This window comes from Rhinoraja longicauda, chromosome 24, assembly GCF_053455715.1.
Source record: "Rhinoraja longicauda isolate Sanriku21f chromosome 24, sRhiLon1.1, whole genome shotgun sequence".
Taxonomy (NCBI): domain Eukaryota; kingdom Metazoa; phylum Chordata; class Chondrichthyes; order Rajiformes; family Arhynchobatidae; genus Rhinoraja; species Rhinoraja longicauda.
This window is the reverse complement of record NC_135976.1, coordinates 14,801,017-14,824,171: the sequence shown is the minus strand read 5'-3', so window position 1 is coordinate 14,824,171 and position 23,155 is coordinate 14,801,017. Positions and strand designations below refer to the sequence as shown.

General features: G+C 43.1%; 1 protein-coding gene across 3 annotated transcripts in view; it reads left to right on the top strand.

Moving 5' to 3' along the window:
* Nucleotides 1–23,155, top strand: part of LOC144605433 (metabotropic glutamate receptor 4-like) — an 808,110-nt gene that overhangs the window by 594,748 nt on the left and 190,207 nt on the right. For all 3 annotated transcript variants that reach the window (XM_078420690.1, XM_078420688.1, XM_078420691.1), the window contains exon 8: nt 9,471–9,610. In XM_078420690.1, coding sequence (XP_078276816.1) covers nt 9,471–9,610 — 140 coding nt within the window. The remainder of the gene's footprint in view (nt 1–9,470; nt 9,611–23,155) is intronic.

Below are 23,155 nucleotides of genomic sequence, written 5' to 3'. Positions count from 1 at the left end.
TTTTGTATATATTTTTTAAAAATATGAATACAGTCTATTTTTTAAAGTTAAAAAATGTAAGGACATAAAAGGTACCTTTGCAAATATGTCAATGCTGGTTTTATTTTCTTTGGCCATTTTAGATTGGTTTTATCTCACTTGCAAATACATGAGAAAAAGTAGGTTAGATATGTTTGTGACTCTGAACTTTCTTTCCATGCATATACTGAAGTTCTGGCAAAGCTTTATGCAAATAGCAGATAAATCTATAAAGATGGTGGCAGCAAAGTGGCGCAGTTGGTAGAGTTCCTGCCTCACAGCGCCAGAGACCTGGGTTCAATCCTGACCTCGGATACTGCCTGTGTAGAGTTTGCACGTTCTCCCTGTGACCATGTGGGTTTCCTCCGGGTGCTCCGGTTTCCTCCCACACTCCAAGGACGTGCAGGTTTGTAGGTTAACTTTACAGAGGCAGAATAACCTACAAACCCGCATATCTTTAGAATATGGGAGGAAACCGGAGCACCTAGAGGAAACCCACACGGTCACAGAGAGAAGGTGCAAACTCTACACAGGCAGTATCCGAGGTCAGGATTGAACCCAGGTTCACATTTACATTGTCACTTGTGCAGTGAGTGGGTGAGAAAGTGGGATAACATGGAACTGGTGGACTCGGTGAGCCAAAGGCTTGTTTCCATGCTGTATCTTTCAATCAATTTAATCTTTCAATCAATCGATTGATTTTTGACACAGAGTAGCAGCTCTGAAATGGGAAATGACTGGCTCAAAGCATTTATTTTTATTCAAAGTTTTGCTTTAGTGTCCTTGATCTCACAAAAAAGCCGGCTAGTACATCCTGAATTAGCAATAATTAATTTAACTATAGATAACGATTCTTCAATTTCAAGTTTGCAAGTGAAATATATATTATACTGCCAATCCAAGTGCCAAGGCATAAGCAGTAGACGAAGCATGCAAACTCACAAACAACTGGTCAATTTGCCCCATCCATTGCCTCCTGCCTCAGCTGTAATCTCACAATGGCCTGTTCAGAACCCACCACATCTCCACCATCTACCACAACCTGCAAATCAACCAATTTGCAATGGTGAATTGCAACAAGAAAGTCTCTTTTTAGCCTTTGAACACTGCATTTAACAAGGATTGAAACAATTATTGCTTTTCCATATATTTCCCTGTAACTTCACTGACAAAATAGCTTTTTGTAGTGTGCAGTCATTGACACATTTAGGCACAGCGGCACAGCGGTAGATTTATTCACAAAATGCTGGAGTAACTCAGCAGGTCAGGCAGCATCTCGGGAGAGAAGGAATGGGCGACGTTTCGGGTCGAGACCCTTCTTCAGACTGATGTCAGGGGGGCGGAACAAAGGAAGGATATAGGTGGAGACAGGAAGATAGAGGGAGATCTGGGAAGGAGGAGGGGAAGGGAGGGACAGAGGAACTATCTAAAGTAACTATCTAAAGTATTATGGCACAGTGGTAGAGTTGCTGCCTTACAGCGATAGAGACCCGGGTTTGATCCCGACTATCGGTGCTGTTTGTACAGAGTTTGCACGCTCTTTGGGGATTGTGGGTTTCCTTTCACACTCTAAAGACATGCAGGTTTGTAGGATAATTGGCTTCTGAAAATTGCCCCTCATTTGTAGGATAGAACTAGTGTACGGCTGATCGTTGGTCGGCGTGGACTCGGTGGGCCTAAGTGCTTGTTTCCACACTGTATCTCAATAACTAGAGCTAAAAACTGAGAAGAATAAGAAGATAGCATGTTAAACCTCCCTCCATTTTAAATCACTGGCCCTGACACTGGAAGGCTCAATGACCATAGCCAATCACCCCCATTGGGAAAATCCACCATATCATATATATACAGCCGGAAACAGGCCTTTTCGGCCCTCCAAGTCCGTGACGCCCAGCAATCCCCGTACATTAACACTATCCTACACCCACTAGGGACAATTTTTACATTTACCCAGCCAATTAACCTACATACCTGTACGTCTTTGGAGACGTATTACCATATTCTTGTACAAGTCTGCATCTATTGTAAATACAAAATGGTAGTTAAGTACTGCTATTCCTTGAGCCATTTAATGACTCTGATTAATAATGTAGAGGGTGTTTTATTGCAGCCTTCGCATAATTAATATCCATTAGGCATATTCATTGATTTTTTGGTACATTAGGTAGCAGAGTTACACGGTGCTAAGAGAGCAGGCGTAAGGAGGAGGGAACCATTATGAATCAGGATCATGATAATTGCTAACACTATAGTACGCTGTGGATTCATGAACACGGTCCCAATGGAAAATTTCAAGTTCAATTCCCACTCTGTGTCGCTGGTTGATTCTATCCAGATTTGCAATAAGGGCACTATAATTGCTCTTAGTACCTTGAGTTTAAGGGAAAAGAAAGCTGCCATGTATTCTTCTTTACCATTTCCTTACATAACCTACAAGTAATAGTACATCTGTGGTCATCTGGCACAGACAGGGCAGTCCTATCCTACCTTCCACATGACTCAAAGGGTCTGAACAATTTGTATGCAGGTTCACACTTTAACAATGAGTCTCTCAAATGTTATCTACATGCACAATCTGCTAGGTTAAAGAAAATGAGTAAAATAGTCAAGGATTTCCATTTATGTAAATATTCCAAAACATTTACAACAGCATTTAAAAGACACATGGGTAGGAAAGGTTGAGAGGGAAATGGGTCAAATGCGGGCAAAGGGGACAGGTTTAGTTCAGAGATACAGCGAGGAAACAGGCCCTTCGGCCCACGGAGTTTGCGCAGACCACGATCCCTGTACACTAGCACTGTCCCCCACACTAGGGGCAATTTGCAATCTTTACCAAAGCCCAATTAAGCTACAAACGTGCACGAATTTGGAGTGTGGGAGGAAACTGGAGCACCTGGAGAACACCCACATGGTCACAGGGAGAACGTTAACAAACTCCGTACAGACAGCACCTGAGGTTCGGAGCAAAGAATTAAAATAAAGCCACAGAGTCATACAGCACGGAACCGGGCTCTTCAGTCCATGCCGACCACGATGCCCATCTACGCTGGAATAATTTCCCCAATATCCCTCCAGATTTTTCCTGTCTAGATTGTACCTGTCCAAATGCTTTTTAAATTATATGTTTAAATGTTGTTCTCATAGTGCTGCTATGAAGCAGTATTGTTGATTCTGTGGTCAAGTTCTAAGTTGGATTTTGAGCAGCATTCCGCACTGAATCAGAACAGTAGGAGCTAGTCTCAGTGAATGGTGATAATTTTCTCCTTTATCCCTCCTTGGAAAAATAGCTGAATTAACTTCAACTATTAATGCAAGATCATCTAATCATTTTGTTTTAATTTGATTAAAATGCGGTCACAGGTGAGGATCGAACCCAATTCTCTGGTGTGTGACATAGCAGTTCTACCAGATGCGGCACTGTGCTGTCCCATGGCAAATAACGTTTCACATCTACCTCAGGATTACAGTGCCAGAGGATGCTTGTTTGCCAGTGAATCATAGGTATCATAGAACAGTACAGCACAGGAATGGCCTCTTCGGCCCACTATGATAATGTACATACCAGGTTAATGTACATGCCTGTACATGATCCATATCCCTCTATTTCCTGCACTTCCATGTGCCTTTCTAAAAGTCATAGAGTATTACCGCATGGAAACAGGCTTGCCTACACATGTCCCATCTACACTAGTCCCACCTGCCTGCGTTTGGCCCATATCCCTCTAAACCTGTCTTATGCATGTACTTGTCTAAATGTTTCTTAAACATTCCAACAGTGCCTGCCTCAACTATCTCCTCTGGCAACTCGTTCCATACACCCACCAATCTTTGTGTGAAAAAGTTACCCTTCATGCTCCTATTAATTCTTTCCACCCTCACCTTAAACCTATTTCCTCTGATTCTTGATTTCCCTACTCTGGGCAAGAGACTCTATGAGTATACCCAATCTACCCCTCTCATGAAAAGCCTCTTAAACTATCATATCTGCCTCCACGGCCACCCCTGGCAATGGGTTCCAGCCCCATTGCTGTGTAATAAAAAGTGCCCTGCACATCTGCATTAAACTTTTCCCCTCTAACCTTATAGCTATGCCCTCTAGTGTTGGGTATTTCCACCTTGAGAATGATGATCTGACTACCTTTGATTATGTCAGCCTTGAACACCTTTAATAAAATCATCAATAATCATCAGAATCAATGGCTCATTCAAAGATAGAACCATTTTAAAATTCAGAGTGTACGTCAAATTTCAGCTTTTATATGAATACTCAATTCAATGTACAAACATGAGCCAATAATCCTCACACTTTCCAAGGGAGAGTTTGATAAACTAAAATGACAGTGAGCTACAGTGACTTGATGTCAGTGACTTGAGCCATCTTGAGATTAGATCACTGTAGCTCCAAATGTCAGATATTTATTCATCACTTTTCATTGCAATCCAACAAATGTGACCAATGAATGACATTGCCAACAGCTGTCGGAATAAAAACGTTTGACATTTTTCTGCAAAAAGCCCGACCTATAAATGACTTTGTACCATGTATTAATCCAGTCGTTGAAAAGGATTTGAAATACAGTGAAAATACGTCAAAGGAAAGTGTGTTGGAGGAGACCTAGATTTTGGTCTGTTAAATACAAGCCATGTTGGGCAGCACAATGGCGTAACGGTAGAGTTGCTGCCTTACAGGGCCAGAGACCTGGGTTCGATCCTGACCGTGGGTGCTGTCTGTCCGGAGTTGGCACGTTCTCCCTGTGACCGCGTGGGTTTTCTCCGGGTGTTCCGGATTCCTCCCACACTCCAAAGATATTCAAGCTTGTAGGTTAATTGGCTTTGGCAAATTACCCCGAGTGTATAAGGATAGAATTAGATCGCCGGTTGGCGTGGACTCGGTAGGCTGAAGGACCTGTTTCCACGCTGTATCTCTGAAGTCTAAAGTCTAAATCCTTGGGATAGTCAAAGACTTACGGAACACAAAAAGCAAAAAGAGAAAACAAATGATTAAAATTTGTAAAGAGCAAATTAATATATTTTTAAAATGGTGTGGAAATATATACACAGAGCATTGCCATTCATGCCTCGAGGTAACTAACATTCCAGTGTCTACCTGCTGCTTAAGAATGACTGTGGATGAAAAATATGTCACAGTGCAAGATCAATTTAGAGAAGATTTACAGTTGGCAGTAAAGCCTCTCATGTATTGCCAGTAACAATTACCAGATAAACTACTGGTCTTCACAAAGGCTCAAGAATCAGTTTGCACTGGCAAGTATAGAAAGATTTGTTTTGCTGAATTCCCCTAAAAAATAATGAATAGTATTTCCTGAAGAATTATTCCACCAACTTAATCAAAATTGGACCAGTCATTCTTTAAAGTCAAAATAATTGGTACACTGGAATAAACTAGCGTTTTTGTTCTTTTAAGGACGTGTTGTTCCTGCTGATCAGCCTTTCACTGTAATGTACTTAGCTTTGCTTTTCAATCTATTGCTATAAATAAAACAACATATATCCAAACAAATTAGAAATCCAGAACAAATTGCAATGTTACAAAACAGATATAGTTCAAACTGTTCATTAAATTAGGTTCTTCAGTAATGTGTGCCTAGTGATTCTTTCTACACATGAGCTTTAACAGTAATTGAACTGTACTGTGGAGCAGCAGTAGAGTTGCTGCTTTACAGCGCCATAGATCCGGGTTTGATCCTTAGTATGGGTGTTGTCTGTACAGAATTTGTACGTTCTCCCTGCAAGGGTTTTCTGTGGGATCTCCAGTTTCCTACCACGCTCCAAAGATGTAGAGATTTGTAGGTTAATCGGCTTGGTATAATTGTAAATTGTCCCTGGTGTGTGTAGGATAGTGTAAGTATGCGGGGATCGCTGGTTAGTGATGGGTCAAAGGGCCTGTTTCCACACTGTGTCTCTAACCTAAACTAAACTATACTGTAGGTATCCATAAGATAAAGCTTTCCTTTCAAAATGGTCAACGTATTTTGACATTGTGCATTAAAAAAGCCTCACTTGTATATAAAATGTTGCCAAACATTTTAACTCCCTTTCCCATTCCCATACTGACCTTTCTGTCCTGGCCCTCCTCCACTATCAGAGTGAGGCCGCATGCAAATTGCAGTAACAGCACCTCATATTTTGCTCGGGCAACTTACAACCTAATTGTATGAATATTGATTTCTCTAATTTCAAGTAACCATTGCATTCCCTCTTGCTCAATCCCTCCCCCTGCCTAGTCATGCTGCTAGTTTCACTGTTTGTATCCCTTCGTTCTCAGCTTTTCCACAGCCAACAATGGACCATTGTGGGCTCCTTGGCCATCGGTGCCGGCTCTGATTTGTTCTGTACCTGTACATACCTCCAGTTTTCCTCTCCCCTGACTCTCAGTCTGAAGTAGAGTCTCGACCGTAAATGTTACCTACTCCTTTCCTCCAGAGATGCTGCTTGACCTGCTGGGTTTCTCCTGCATTTTGTATCTATCTTCGGTATAAAACAGCACATGCAGTACATTCCTACACTGGAACAAGCCCTTTGGCCCACAGTGTCAATGGCAACCATGAGGCCAATTTAAGGGGGTATTAACTAGGAGAGGTTGGACAAATTGGGATAGTATTCTCTGGAACGCCAGAGGTTGATGGGGGACCTGACAGAAGTATATCACATTTTGAGAGTCATGAATAGGGTTGTCTGTCAGAACCTTTTTCTCAGAATGGAAATGTCAAAGACTAAAAGGCTTTGAGGGCTTTTTGTTTAGATTTTTTAGATTAGATACAGTGGGAAACAGGCCCTTTGGCCCACCCATTCCACACCGACCAGTGATCCCCGCACATTAACACTATCCTACACACATTAGGGACAGTTTACACTTATACCAAGCCAATTAAGTGAGTGTGGGAGGAAACCGAAGATCTCGGAGAAAACACATGCAGGCCAGGGGGAGAACATACAAACTCCGTACAGACAGCACCCGCAGTCAGGATTGAACCCGGGTCCCTAGCGCTGTAAGCACTGTATGGCAGCAACTCTACCGCTGCACCAAACTCTACTGCTACCACCGCCGCAGCGAAAAAAACGATTGACACAGATGTTGGCTGAAGGAGGCTAGGAAGTTTTGCTAATTTAAGTTAACCTGTCTGAGGAATGTGTACATGGAGGGATATAAATGAATACAAAAGAGAGAATGAGAAACATGGAATTGTGTGATTCTAGACATCATGATTAAGTTAAAAATTGCCCAAAATACCCATCAGGTCAGGGAAATCTGTGGAGAGAGATTTAGTGCTGTTTTGACACAAGCTGTAAACAGCAAATGATTGGAATAAAACATTATCTTCATGGGATGTAGATACAAGGAACTGGAAATGCTGGTTAAAGAATAGACACAGAATGTTGGGGCAACTCAACGGGTCAGGCAGCATCTCTAGAGAACATGAATAGGTGAGGCTTCAGGTCGGGACCTTTCTTTAGATTTTTTCATTGATCTGGTAGAAGTTAGTCAGAAGAGCTTAAAATTTAGCAAGAAAGGGTAAAACTATTGGGGATCGAGCAACAGGAAAGAATAATTTGTGGTACCTTACGGCATCAGAAATACAGAGAGTAAAATGGCTCGTTAGAGATAGTCATAGAGTCATACAGTGTGAAAACAGGCCCTTCGGCCCAACTTGCTCAACCGACCAACATGTCTCATCTACACTAGTTCCACCTGCCTGCTTTTGTCCCATCTATATACTAAAACTCTCATTTGTTATCTTGTTTGTGACTGAACTTCTGCCAAAACGGTACACGATAGCGCGACAATTTTAGGCCCACCTTACTCACCATTGTCACTTTAATGATAATGCAAGTAGTTTTATTGAAATCGGTCTTATATTTTTTGTCATTCACATTTTAAAGTTTGAAAGGAGGGGAGGGGGAGGGGGAGGGGAGGAGGGAGGGGGAAGGGGGAGTGGGGGAGGAGGGGGGGTTGAGGAGAGAGGGGAGGGGGGGTGGACAGGGTGCTGCACCAATGCAGGAGAGGTTTGGGCCCTTGTCTAGTATCTTTCTAAACCTGTCCGATCCACGTACCTGTCTAAATGTTTCTTAAACGTTGCGATAGTACCTGCTTCAAGCACCTCTTCTGGCAGCTCGTTCCATGCAGCCATTACCCTTTGTGTAACGACATTACCCCTCAGGTTCCTATTAATTCTGTCCCCCCCCCCTTAAGAATATGAATGTGAATGATGTGTAAGTGCAGCTGACACCCCACGGCATGGGAAGGGGGTGATAGTTGCATTAGTAGAAAATGGTCTGCATTGTGAATTTGCACAAGCATGCAGCTGCATCACCAATGCATTCATCTGGAAATGCAAGTTTAAAAAAATAATGAATTTTGTGTTTATTTATTTACTTTTATCACTTAAATATAATAAGAGAAAATTTTTGTTCCATATTCCAAATTGAGAGTGATCTGTGAACAACAAATTTCTGGTACCCAAACTGTTCCATTGAATTGATTAAAAAATACAGCATGGAAACAGGCCCTTCAACCCACTGAGTCCATGCCAACCATCGATCACCTGCTCACACTAGTTCTATGTTATCTCCACTTTCGCATCCACTTCCTATACACTAGAGAAAATGTATAAAGACCGATTAACTTACAAACCTGCACTTCTTTGTAACGTGGGAGGAAACTGGAGCATTCGGGCACGGTCACAGAGAGAACGTGCAAACTCCACACAGACAGCACCCAAGGTCAGGAATGACCCCGGGTCCCCGGCGCTGAGGCAACAGCTCTGCCGCTGTGCTGCCATAAATCTACTGGATTGAGAGACACAAAGTGCAGGGGTAACTCAACAAGTCAGGCAGGCATCTCTGGAGAACATGGATAGGTGACGTTTTGGGACGTGGCCTTTCTTCAGACCCAGTGGAGGTGTCCCAACCTGAAACATCACCCAGCCATGTTCTCCAAAGATGTCAACTGACTCGCTGAGTTACTCCAGCAGTTTGTGTCTTTTTTTTGTGAGCCAGTATCTACAGTTCCTTGTTTCTACATTTTGTCTGATGTAATTGATGATATTATAGTGGTGTAGATTGGGTAGACGCGCAGAGCCTCTTGCCCAGAGTAGGGGAATCGAGAACCAGACGACATAGGTTCAAGGTGAGGGGGAAAAGATTTAATAGGAAACTGAGGGGTAATATTTTCACACAAAGGGTGGTGGGTGTGTGGAACGAGCTGCAGGAGGAGGTAATTAAGGCAGGTACTGCTGCGCCACTGTGTCGCCCTCTACGCTGATACGTCCTCTGTGGATTTTGCTATTAGTACATTTGAAATATTTCAATGGGCTTCAGAAATGAGAGGAAAAACACTTAATTAGAAACGCGCAAGGCAAGCAATTTGTGCTTCGGCCTAACTTGACCAAGCTACAACCAAATATAACCATTCCTTCTCTCATTATCCACAGGAAGCGCAGGAATCCCTGTGACCTTCGATGAAAATGGCGATGCCCCCGGCCGTTACGATATTTACCAGTACCAAGTCAAGGACAACTTCACACGGACTTATACAGTCATTGGACAATGGGCAAACAAGCTTCGTTTAAATGTAAGTGGCATGCCCGTTTTTATTCAGAAGGATGCTTAGAAGGATGAGGGGGTCCTCAGTGAAACTTACCGAATAGTGAAAGGCCTGGACAGAGTGAATGTGGAGAGGATGTTTCCACTAAGTTCAGATGTTATAGGAGCAGAATTAGGCCATTCGGCCCATCAGGTCTACTCTGCCATTCAGTCATGACTAATCTATCTTTCCCTCTGACACCTGTACTAATCAAGAATCTATCTATTTCTGCCTTAAAATTTTGACATCCACTTGGCCTCCACAGCCGTCTGTGGCAATGAATTCCACAAATTCACCACCTTCTGACTAGTGGGAGAGTCTAGGACCAGAGGCCATAGCCTCAGAATAAAAGGATGTACCTTTAGAAAGGAGAAGAGGAGGAAGTTCTTTAGTCAGAGGGTGGTGAATCTGTGGAATTCATTGCTACAGAAGGATGTGGAGGCCGTCACTGGATGTACTCGAGGTCAGGATGAATCCGGATCTCTGGCACTGTAAGGCAGCAACTCCACCGCTCTGCCTCCGTGCCACCCTTTAATTTGTTCATCAACACACAAGGGTCTAATAGCCTTATTATTTTTATTCCCCTCAGCATTGAGGCAAGGAGTGCATGTCCTCACGCTGTACACCATTGTGAGACCTTTGAGAGGCCAGAGTTCATTCCATCAGCTTGCAGAACAGCTCAATTATATTCAGTGTTTGATGCTGCACTGTGACCCAACAAGGATAGGTTTATGGTGTTATAAATTGCTGACAACTTCACAAAGAAGGAGATAGCTGCTCCTTTGGGTCAAACTGCTTTTGTAGTGCAGCCTGTTTGATTAGTTGGTGGCTGCTCTATTTCCCCGTTAAATACCAGTGGTGTCCCATTATCTATGACCATTATCTTCTCCCTTCAATCATCTTCCCATCCAGGCTTGGCGAGTCTGCGGGTTTTCCTTTCTAGGTTCAGCTGTGTCTCAGTATTTGTGTCGTGCTTGGAGTCATGAGATGAAATATTACTGCCCTGCAGTATCGTGACATTTTATTCTGCAGTCTCCTTTATCATCACACCTTCAACTTTTAATGTTCATCAGCTTGTGCCTTTGAACCAGACCTGCTTTCCCTTGACACAAATATCGAACCATTTGAGTGATTATCTGTTGAGGATTTGTGACATTCTGTATCACGATATCATGCAGATGAAAGACTCGAGATTATATCTTTATGTTCAATGGTAGGAAGGCTGGCCAGGTTGGTGGGGCTCATTCCAGTGTATCTGTTAGTTTTTTTTTCATTCTGTTAGGTATTCAATTATTTAAAAACAATATTTACAATGCAATAAAACAAAACAGAACCCATCACCAGAATACAATACAAACAAATATACCAAATGAAACTATTATACGACTAGTGTATCTGTTAGTTTTTGATAGGTATTTGCTGAATATGATCATTGTCACTTTTTGGAGCTTTGAACTTAAGACTTTAGAGATACAGCATGAAAACTGGCCCTTCAGCCCATCAAGTTCACGCCAACCATCGATCGCCCGATCGCACTAGCTCTATGTTATCCTGCTTTATTGTCCACTCCCTGCACTCTAGAGGGAATTTACAGAGGATCAATTAACCTGCAAACCCACAAATCTTTGGGATGTGAGAGGAAACCAGAGCACCCCGTGGAAACCCACGCAGTCACAGGGAGATCGTGCAAACTCCACACAGACAGCACCCGAGGTCAGGATCAAACCCAGGTCTCTGGCGCTGTGAGGCAGTGGCTCTACCAACTGTGCTGCCCCAAACCCAAATCACACATTTAAAAAATAGACATCCACAGACCCTTGTATCTCAGATATTAATACAACTTCATCTGTTCTTTTATTTATATGATGTTGAGGTTGCCAAGTTTGGTTTTGACTCGTAACGTTGCTGGCTAGTCCTGGATGGACACTTAAGCTTCATACGTTCTGTCAATCCCTGAGAATTTGACTCTGATTATGCCTTTTCTCTTGTCCATAAGCTGCACTCCACAGCATTTGTCAATGACACTGCCCTGAGTCACACATAAACAGGTGACACACAGCTCCACCTCATCACTACCTCTCTTGATTCTGACATGGTTTCTAATTGATTCGCTGCAATGCCTTCAACAGCCAAACCCCTAACCTGGAGAATCTATTCGATAAATTTCCCCACCTCTATGTATCTGTCTCTCTTCTTTTAAGACTCTCCTTAAAGTATTCCCCTTAGTTTAGTTTAGTTTGGCGCAGCGGTAGAGTTGCTGCCTTACAGCGAATGCAGCGCCGGAGACTCAGGTTCGATCCTGACTACGGGCGTCGTCTGTATGGAGTTTGTACGTTCTCCCTGTGACCTGCGTGCGTGTTTGTTAGGGACAATAGACAATAGGTGCAGGAGGAGGCCATTCGGCCCTTCGAGCCAGCACCGCCATTCAATGTGATCATGGCTGATCATTCTCAATCAGTACCCCGTTCCTGCCTTCTCCCCATACCCCTGACTCCGCTATCCTTAAGAGCTCTATCCAGCTCTCGCTTGAATGCATTTCCTCCCACACTCCAAAGACGTACAGGTTTGTAGGTTAATTGGCTGGGCAAATGTTTTTAAAAAATTGTCCCTAGTGGGTGTAGGATAGTGTTAATGGGCGGCGCGGACTCGGTGGGCCGAAGGGCCTGTTTCTGCGCTGTATCTCTAAATCTAAATCTAAAACTATACAGCATGGAAACAGGCCCTTTTGTCCATCGAGTCCATGCTGATCAACAATTACCTGTACACTAGTTCTATCCTACACTCTAGGTACAATTTACAGAAGCTAATTTACATATATGTCTTTGGAATGTGGGAGGAAACCAAAGCACGCAGAGAAAACCCACATGGTCACAGGGAGAACGTTCAAACTCCACACAGATAGCACCCGTAATCAGGATCGAACTAGGGTCACTGGTGCTGTAAGGCAGCAACTGTCATTGTACCACCCTGCTGCCCACTCTTCCTCAAGAATTTGCCTGTGCGACTGTTCTCTGATGTGTATCTGATCAAATTTGGATTGATAGTACTTCTGTAAACTATCGAGGACAACCTATGACATTAAAGGCAATATATCATGAAAAGTTGGTTACTATATCCAGTTGTAAATAAAGCCATATATCCACCTATCTCGGCCACAGACGCTTAAAAAATTATTTTCCTAAACCTCTTTGAAAATGTTACATTAATTTGCATTTAATTAACTTTAAATCTTTTCCATGGTGTTCATATTCATTGTTAATTAAAGGTAACATTTAGGAATCCTTGTTTTCATTCTTGCAAATTTCAAACAAACTTATCAATTTGTCTTGTTTCTTGTGCAGAAGTAAACTTTGATGACACGTTATGTATGTCATAATTTAGACTGCTTTGAATGGCTTCAAATTTGTGCAAAAGCAGTACATTCATTTAAGTTTTCCCATTTTGCTTCTTATTTCTAATAATCAACAGAGCTGGTCTAGCTGCTGCCTCACAGTGCCACAGACCCAGGTTAGATAGAGCTCTAGGTCTTGTGGAATCAAGGGATATGAGGAGAAGGCAGGCACGGGGTATTGATTGGGGATGATCAGCCATGGCCTCCTCCTGCACCTATTTTCTATGTTTCTATGTCTAATTCTGACCTTTGGTATCTCGGTACCGAATGATATCTTTGGTATCTCGGTATCTCGGTACCGAATGACAATAAAGTTCTGTATTCTGTATTCTGTATTCTTTGGTGCTGTCCATGTGGAGTTTGCATGTTCTCCCTGTGACGGCATAGGTTTACTCTTGGTGCTCCGGTTTCTTCCTGGTGCTCCAGTTTCCTCCCACATTCCAAAGGCATGCGGGCTTGTAGGTTAATTGCCCTCTGTAAAAAATGCTCCCAGTGTGTCGGGAGTGGGTTAGAAAGTGGGATAGCGCAGAATTACGCCTGTTTCTTATTGTGTTTTTAGTGCCTGCTCTGACATACAGCACTTTGGTCAACGTGGGTTGTTTTTAAATGTGCTTTTATAAATAAACTTGACTTTGACTTTTGAATTAGTGAAAATAGGTGATCGATGGTTGGCATGTACTCAGTGGGCCAAAGGGCCTGTTTCCATGCTCTATCTCTCAACAAAGGAATTGTCAAAAGGTGTCGAGATGATAAACCCATTTATCTTGATGAAACATTTAACAATGTAAGATTGACCAACATTGGGATGGCTCCCATCAATAAAACAAAATGTGTTCTGCCACTTTTTTTCATTTGGCAGATCCAATTTTGGCCCTCATCAAAATGATTCAGCAATGCGAATAATAAATGGCCATAAAAATAAACATTGTTGGAAGATAAAAATGAATTAGGACCATATTAAATTGGTTGAAATTTGGTCACCCTTGGAGATATAGCACAAGACATGATATAGAAATTGAACAATCCAACGGAGTTAATTAGCACATATAAATATCAAAGCATCACTTGAAAATTCAAAGTAATGGAAGAATTAAATACACAATGCAAGGAATTTCAATTTGAGCCAACAGCATCTGTAGGTTATGGAAAATCAAAAAAATAAATGCCGATGTTGTTAATCTAAAGGAAATACTGAAAATCCTGCAAATACTCATCAAGTAAAGTAGCACTCTTGATTAAAGAAAGTGAATGTTTCAGATCAAAGACCCCTTGTCAATAGTCATAGAGTCATACAGCATGGAATCAGGCCCTTCGGCCTAACTTGCCCATACTGACCAAGGTGCCCCATCTACACTAGCCCCATCTGCCTGCATGTGGCCCATATTACCAAACCTTTCTTATCCATGTGCCAGTCCAAATATCTCTTTAGAAACAAGGAACTGCAGATGCTCATGTCACAAGGAATAGGAGTAGAATTAGGCCATTTGGCCCATCATGTCTCCTCCGCCATTCAATCACGGCTGATCTATCTCTCCCTCCTAACCCCTGCCATTCTCCTGCCTTCTCCCCATAACCTCTGACACCTGTACTAATCAAATGCTGGTTTCCAGAAGATGGCACAAAGTGCTGGAGTAACTCGGCAGGTCAGGCAGCATCTGCAGAGAACATGGATAGTTGACGTTTTGGGTCAGGACCCTTCTTCAGACCCCTTGTCAGAAGTTAGCTGCAACAAGTTGCTGTGAATTTTTTTGAGAGATTCGCCTCACTGGTTTCGCCCCATTGGCAGGTGTTTAATGTGAAGCTGTCCATTCTAATCGTGCAAAAGTCCTGGCAGATGTTTGCTTGTGACATGGCAATGTGCTCTGCTTGAAGCTAAATCAGAAGTGGTACATTAAGAATTCCATGTACTCACATTTCAGGAGACGACAAAGGTCAAATTATATGATTGTTTAGTTTAGTTCAGTTCAGAGATACAGCACGGAAACAGGCCCTCCGGCCCACCAAGTCCACGTTGACAAGTGATCCCCACACACTAGCTCTATCCTCCTACACATTAGGAACAATTTACAATTTTTAACCAAAGCCAATTAACCTACAATCCTGAAGGATGTCATTGCAATAGCCGGTCCCAGCATCCTCTCTATTATCAACAGTTCTCTGGCCATTGGCACTGTTCCAACCTGTTTCAAGCACGCGGTGGTCCAGCCCCTATTGAAAAAAACCTAACCTAGACCCCACCTTGCCTAGCAACTACAGACCCATTTCCAAACTGCCATTCCTGTCAAAAGTCCTTGAAAAGGCAATTCTAAACCAATTAGTGCCCTACCTACACCAAAACACCATCCTGGAAAGTTTCCAGTCAGGTTTCAGAGCCCACCACAGCACAGAGTCTGCCTTGTTGAAGGTACACAATGACCTGCTTCTCGCCATCGACACCGGCGACTGTGCAATCCTGCTCCTTCTCGACCTCAGCGCAGCGTTTGATACAGTGGACCACACCATCCTTATTGACCGTCTCCGGTACGCGGTTAGCATTGATGGCACTGCCCTGAGCTGGTTCGCTTCGTACCTCAAAGATAGGAGTTTCGCCATCAACATAGGCAGTTATTCCTCTGCTCCAGCTAGCCTCTCCTGCGGAGTTCCACAAGGCTCCATCCTAGGCCCCATTCTCTTCTCTCTATACATGCTCCCCCTTGGCCAAATCATTCAAAGGCATGGCATTTCTTTCCACTGCTATGCCGATGACACTCAGCTTTACCTCCCCCTGAAACCCAACAACCAGTCAAATTTAAACAGCCTCTTACACTGCCTTGAGGACATAAAATGTTGGATGGCACAGAACTTCCTCCAATTAAACGAGAGCAAGTCTGAGGTCATCCTATTCGGCCCCCCCGACTCCATCAAATCGATAACAGGCAGTCTTGGAAGCCTATCCTGCCTAGTCAAACCGCATGTCAAAAACCTCGGCGTGATATTTGACTCTGCATTAAAATTTGACAAGCAAGTCAACGCTGTGGTAAAAGCCAGCTTCTTCCAACTTCGTACCATAGCTAAAATCAAACCTTTCCTCCAATTCGACGACACTGAAAAAATCATTCACGCTTTCATTTCCTCCCGCCTAGACTACTGCAACTCCCTATACACTGGGATCAGCCAATCTTCCCTGTCCCGCCTGCAACTGGTCCAAAACGCCGCAGCGAGACTCCTGACGGGTACCCGTAAAAGGGACCACATCACGCCGATTCTGGCCTCTCTCCACTGGCTCCCTGTACGGTACAGAATGAACTTCAAGCTCCTCCTATTCACGTATAAAGCCCTAAATGGACATTCCCCCCCCTACATCAAAAATCTTCTAACCCACCTCTCTAACTCCAGGTCCCTCAGGTCGGCCGACTTGGGGCTACTCACTATCCCGCGGTCTAGGCTTAAGCTCAGGGGTGACCGCGCTTTTGTGGTTGCAGCTCCTAGACTGTGGAACAGCATCCCTCTCCCCATCAGAACTGCCCCCTCCATCGACTCCTTTAAGTCCAGGCTCAAAACCTATTTCTACTCCCTAGCGTTTGAGGCTCATTGAGGAGGCGCTGTGAACTGTTTTGTATGTGCTGTTATGTTTACGTGCCACTGTATGTTTCATTTTTTCCTTAGTACCTAATCAGATGTACAGCACTTTGGTCAACGTGGGTTGTTTTTAAATGTGCTATACAAATAAAATTGACTTGACTTGACTTGACTGTACGTCTTTGGAGTGTGGGAGGAAAGCAGAGAACCGGGAGAAAACCCCTCTCGGTCTTGGGGAGAATATACAAACTCTGTACGGACACCACCCAAAGTCAGAATTGAACCTGGGTGTCTGGCGCTGTAAAGCAGCAACTCTACCACTGCACCACCCCTGACCTTAAATGATAAGCAAAAATAAATTGGGAATGAAACAAATGAGCTTGTCAGTGACACGTCAACTGCATAAAAAAACTATGCATCAAATTGCAAAGGTTCCAAAAGGGAATAAATATTGGAATAAAAATAACACCAGATTTTATTTACTCAAATAATAAGCATCTCTTAAATTCTAATTAGAGGGCTTAGACTAGCTTTCACAGCAGCATATGTGTGTTTGTATGATGTTTTGGGCACAATATGTTGCGTCCCTAATATGCTTCATTGGTGTGTTGTCAGATCGAGAACATGAGATCTCCAGCATTAACATGTGCATTGAGTGTCTGCATTTTTAGGAACATAAGCTTGGAGCAAAACACAAATTAACAGAGAAACAGAAACTAGGTGCAGGAGTAGTGGCCCTTCGAACCAGCACCACCATTCAATATGATCATGGCTGATCATCCAAAATCAGTCCCCCGTTCCCCTGCTTTCTCCCCATATCCCTTGATTCTGTTAGCCCTGAGAGATATATCTAACTCTCTCATGAAAACATCCAGTGAATTGGCCTCCACTGCCTTCTGTGGCTAAGAGTTCCACAGATTCTAAACTCACTGGGTGAAAATGTTTTTCCTCATCTCAGTCCTAAATGTCCTAAATTGCTGGAGGAACTCAGTGAGTCAGGCAGCATCTGTGGAGGAAATTAAGAATGAATCAAGAAATAAGTCCTGAGCCAAATCATTTTTTTTGATTAATAGGGGCACCAAGAATTATGGGGAGCAGGCAGGAGAATGGGGTTGAGAGGGAAAAATAAATCAGCCCTGATTGAATGGCAGAGTAGACTCAATCGGCTGACTGGCCCAATTCTGCTCCGATATCTGGGGCAGCACAGTGACACAGCAGTAGAGGCTGCCTTACAGCTCCAGAGAGCCGTTTTCGATCCTGACTACAGGTGCTGTCCGTATGGAGTTTGTACGTTCTCCCTGTGACCGCACGGGTTTTCACCCGATGCTCCAGTTTCCTGCCACACTTCAAATACATACAGGTTTGTAGGTTAATTGGCTTCGGTAAAGATTGTGAATTGTCCGTAGTATGCAGAATAGTGCTAGTGTACAGGAATCGCTGGTCAGCACGGATTCAGTGGGCCGAAGGGCATGCTTCCACGCTGTATCTCTAAACTAAACTAAAGAATGGCCAAATCAAGTTGGCAAAAGTAGATTGTTGGATGTGTTCACAGATGATGTTCATGATATCATATCATATCATATATATACAGCCGGAAACAGGCCTTTTCGGCCCTCCAAGTCCGTGCCGCCCAGTGATCCCCGTACATTAACACTATCCTACACCCACTAGGGACAATTTTTTTACATTTACCCAGCCAATTTACCTACATACCTGTACGTCTTTGGAGTGTGGGAGGAAACCGAAGATCTCGGAGAAAACCCACGCAGGTCACGGGGAGAACGTACAAACTCCTTACAGTGCAGCACCCGTAGTCAGGATCGAACCTGAGTCTCCGGCGCTGCATTCGCTGTAAAGCAGCAACTCTACCGCTGCGCTACCGTGCCGCCCTAGTTTACTAGGTGGAGGCCAATTCTCTGGATGCTTTCAAGAGAGAGTTAGATAGAGCTCTTAATGATAGCGGAGTCAGGGGATAAGGGGAGAAGGCAGGAACGGGGTACTGATTGTGCAGGATCAGCCATGATCACGGTGAATGGTGGTGCTGGCTCAAAGGACCGAATGGCCTACTCCTGCACCTATTGTCTATTGTCTATTTACTGGATCAATAAATCACAGAGTCTACTAGGAAAATAGTTGTCTTAAACCTATAGAGACAGGGTTCATTGGTGATCTGTAAATCTGGAATCCTCTGGAGAATGGTGAACACAGAAATTATTTAAATTTATGGAGACACAAGCAACTGCAGAAGCAGGTTTACCAAAAAAAGGCACAAAGTGCTGGAATAGGTCTTGAATTCCACAGATTCACCACCCTCTGACCAAAGAAATTCCTCCTCATCTCCTTTCTAAAGGTACGTCCTTTAATAGGAGAAAACATCGCCTACCTCTGTTCTCCAGAGATGCTGCCTGGTCTGCTGTTACTTCAGCACTTTGTGTCTTTTTTGATAGAGGTTTACAAGCTGTTTTGGAGACTGAGATCTGTTGTAAACTGGAATTTTGAACACAGTAGAGCCAACAATAGCATGAAGGGAGTATTGATCTTGTGTGGAAAAATCCATTGAAAGGTTTACTCGTTAATGAGCATCTAGCAATGTTTTGAAATGTGAATTCCATCCAGAAATATATAGACAAGGGAAAAACTACGCATAAAGGGAAGAGATTAAAGATAGCACAAGATAAGAAAAAGAAACATCATTGTTCTAAAATTGATAAGGACTGGAAGAATATTATTGATCAGCAAGAAATAAGCAAAAACAGTGAAGGCGAACAAAGAAAGATTATAGAATGAATAAATGAATGAATGAATGAATGAATGAATGAATGAATGAATGAATGAATAAGTTTATTGGCCAAGTATGCAGATACAAGGAATGGCCTTGGTGCTCTGCTCACAAATGACAACACAAATATACAGTTAACAATTAAGAATAAAGCATAAACACATCAAAACAATAAGGATACACCATTACGGTCTAAACATGTGGGTGAAAATAAACCAGAGCAAAAAAGAGACTACAGACTTTGGTTTTTGAGTAGAACTATCACTCGTGGAAAAAAGCTGTTTTTATGTCTGGCTGTGGCTGCTTTGACAGTCCGGAGTCGCCTTCCAGAGGGAAGTGCTTCGAAGAGTTTGTGGCCAGGGTGAGAGGGGTCAGAGATGATCTTGCCCGCTCGCTTCCTGGCCCTTGCAGTGTACAGTTCGTCAATGGGGGGAAGGTTGCAGCCAACAACCTTCTCAGCTGTGCGAATGATCCGTTGCAGCCTCCGGACGTCGTGCTTGGTGGCTGAGCCAAACCAGACCATGATGGAGAAGGTGAGAACGGACTCAATGATAGCACTATAGAATTGGACCATCATTGCCTGTGGCAGATTGTGTTTCTTCAGTTGCCGCAGGAAGTACATCCTCTGTTGGGCCTTTTTGACTGTGGAGTCGATGGTGGCCCCCCATTTAAGGTCCCTGGAAATGATGGTTCCAAGGAACTTAAATGACTCCACAGATGTGACTGTGGTGTTGTTGATGGTGAGTGGGGGAAGGGGAAAGGGATCTCTTCGAGGAATATAGGGGAATATTAACAAGAAATTTATATAAAATATTAAGAGGTGCAGTGAAATTTTGGAACCAATCCAATGTGAATTGGAAGTTAATAAATGTTATGTAATAAATTCGGAAGGAAACAAAAGATTACAGACCAGCTAATGCCACTTCTTTTGTTGTTCAAAAATGCTGGAATTCAACATGTTTTAGATCCTAACAGGTCACTTAATGAAACACAGTATTATTTGACAGCGTCAGGATGGATTAGATTAGATTAGTTTAGAGGTGCAGTGTAGAATCAGGTCATTTGGCCCGCCGAGTCCGTGCTGACCAGTGAGTCAGCAATGGATTACAAAAAAAGTCTTCAACATAGAGTCATAGAGAGAGTAATAGAGTCATACAGCGTGGAAACAGGCCCTTCGGCCCAACTTGCCCATACTGACTAACATGTCCCATCTACAGTAGTCCCACCTGCCCGCGTTTGGCCCATGTCCCTCTAAATCTATCCTATCCATGTTCCTGTCTAATTGTTTCTTAAATGTTGCAATAGTCCCTGCCTCAACTACTTCCCCTGGCAGCTCGTTCCATACACTCACCACCTGTTGTGTGAAAAAGTTACCCCTCAGATTCCTATTAAATCTTTTCCCCTTCACCTTAAACCTATCTGGTTCTCGATTCTCCTATTCTGGGCAAGAGACTCTGTGCATTTTACCTGATCTATTCCTCTCATCATTTTATACACCTCTCTAAGATTACCCTGTGCTCCAAGGAAAAGCCTGCTTAACCTCTCTCTGTAGCTCTCCAGACCCTCGAGTCCTGGCAACATCCTCGTAAATCTTCTCTGTACCCTTTCCAACTTGACCACATCTTTTCTATAACATGGTGCCCAGAACTGAACACAATACTCTAAATGCGGCCTCACCAAGTCTTATATAACTGCAACATGACCTCCCAACTTCTATTTCTTCAATGCTCTGACTGTTGAAGGCCAATGTGCCAAAAGCCTTTATGACAACCCTATCTACCTGTGACGTCACCTTCAAGGAACTATGTACCTGTACTCCTAAGTGTAAATGAATTCTAATGACCATCTCACTCCATATGGCTTTATATTCCACGACTGTTTTCCACTGTACTGTTGACAAGCTGTGTGCAGCCAAGTTGACATGGTATACATCAAATATAATGCAATATAATGCAAGTTAATTTTTATAGTCAAAATTAACAATGCTGTGAACTAGATTATAGAGTCCATTAATCTGGATTTGTAGTACTCACATCTGCTACTGGATGGGGAAGAGAATGTATTGCTGTGTAAAGTTAATGCTTTTTTTTCTGTTTAGATGTGAATTCCTGTAGTGTTTCAAAGCCTGTTCTGTGATTGATTGCAGAACCAGAGAGGCAATGTAAATATATCAGACAGCCTGACCCACTCCGTTTCTCCAGCACTTTGTGTCTTTTTTCATAAACCAGCATCTGCAGTTCTTAGTTTCTAGTTAGATTATGTCATTGTGGTCCAATTGACTACACTGGTCCCTGATTGATATTCATGATTCTGGCTCCTGGTTAATTACAACAGGTAGAAACAAGGAACAGCAGATGCTTGGTTTACAAATAAAAGCACAGAGTGCTGGAGTAATGCAACGGGTCAGGCAGCATCTCCGGAGAAGACGGATAGGTGACGTTTCGTATCGGGAACCTACAGAAGAAGACGAGTCAGTCTGAAATAGATTCCTAACCCAAAATGTCACCTATCCATGCTCTCCAGAAATGCTGCCTGAACCACTGAGTTACTCCAGCTCTTTGTGTCTTTGATTAGAATCGGTACCTTATCTACTGCCAAAGACAGGAGCAATAGAATCAGAGGTCCACAGAAAATCATCACTGTACTCTTCTCAGTATTAGAATCTATTAAAATATTACAGCAGTTGTGTATATTTTTTCATTCAGAAAATGTTTTTTCAGCCATTTGTCCAGGGATTTCACTGCTCCTTTGTTGGGGTTCTGGCAGTAAATAAGGAGGCTGCCTGTGGAAATTGAATGCTATCAGTCCAATTTTTCTGCAGTGCAGTGCCAGAGGGGCAGATGCACATTATGTTCAAAGGCAATGCTGCATTAACAGACCAGGTGCTGTTCAAAACTCCCTCTGCACTGGCAATGAGTCCTGCCATATGATCAGCCTTCTGAAGGTCTGGTCTGCCGAACCTTACTAATACCCTAAATTTAAATCAACATCCGGGACTGTCGTATGTTGAAAAACTGGAGCGACTAGGCTTGTATACACTGGAATTTAGAAGGATGAGAGGGGATCTTATCGAAACATATAAGATTATTAAGGGGTTGGACACGTTAGAGGCAGGAAACATGTTCCCAATGTTGGGGGAGTCCAGAACCAGGGGCCACAGTTTAAAAATAAGGGGTAGGCCATTTAGAACGGAGATGAGGAAAAACTTTTTCAGTCAGAGAGTTGTAAATCTGTGGAATTCACTGCCTCAGAAGGCAGTGGAGGCGAATTCTCTGAATGCATTCAAGAGAGAGCTAGATAGAGCTCTTAAGGATAGCGGAGTCAGGGGGTATGGGGAGAAGGCAGGAACGAGGTACTGATTGAGAATGATCAGCCATGATCACATTGAATGGTGGTGCTGGCTCAAAGGGCTGAATGGCCTACTGCTACACCTATTGTCTATTGTTTATAGAGATTAGGTCATCTAGTTTTAGATCATGCTGTTTTGTTTCCTGATGTATATATGTATCTGAATTTAATTGTGTCTGAACGCAATTGCCTTTCCTTCGTTGTAGAATCACGGAGTCAAACAGCATGGAAACAGGCTCTATTGACGTTCAATAGGACTTCATTGTCGTGTATACCTGGGTACAAGGAATTATTTTATGGTACAGACAATCCAGTAAAACTATACTATACACAAGCACAATCATAAATCATACAAGACCAAGGGCACCAGTCTGGGCCATTCCAAGCTGCAGACGGTGATATATCAGTCGGTTAACTACCACAGATGACTAACTGGATTGCTGAGAGTCAGTCGAGC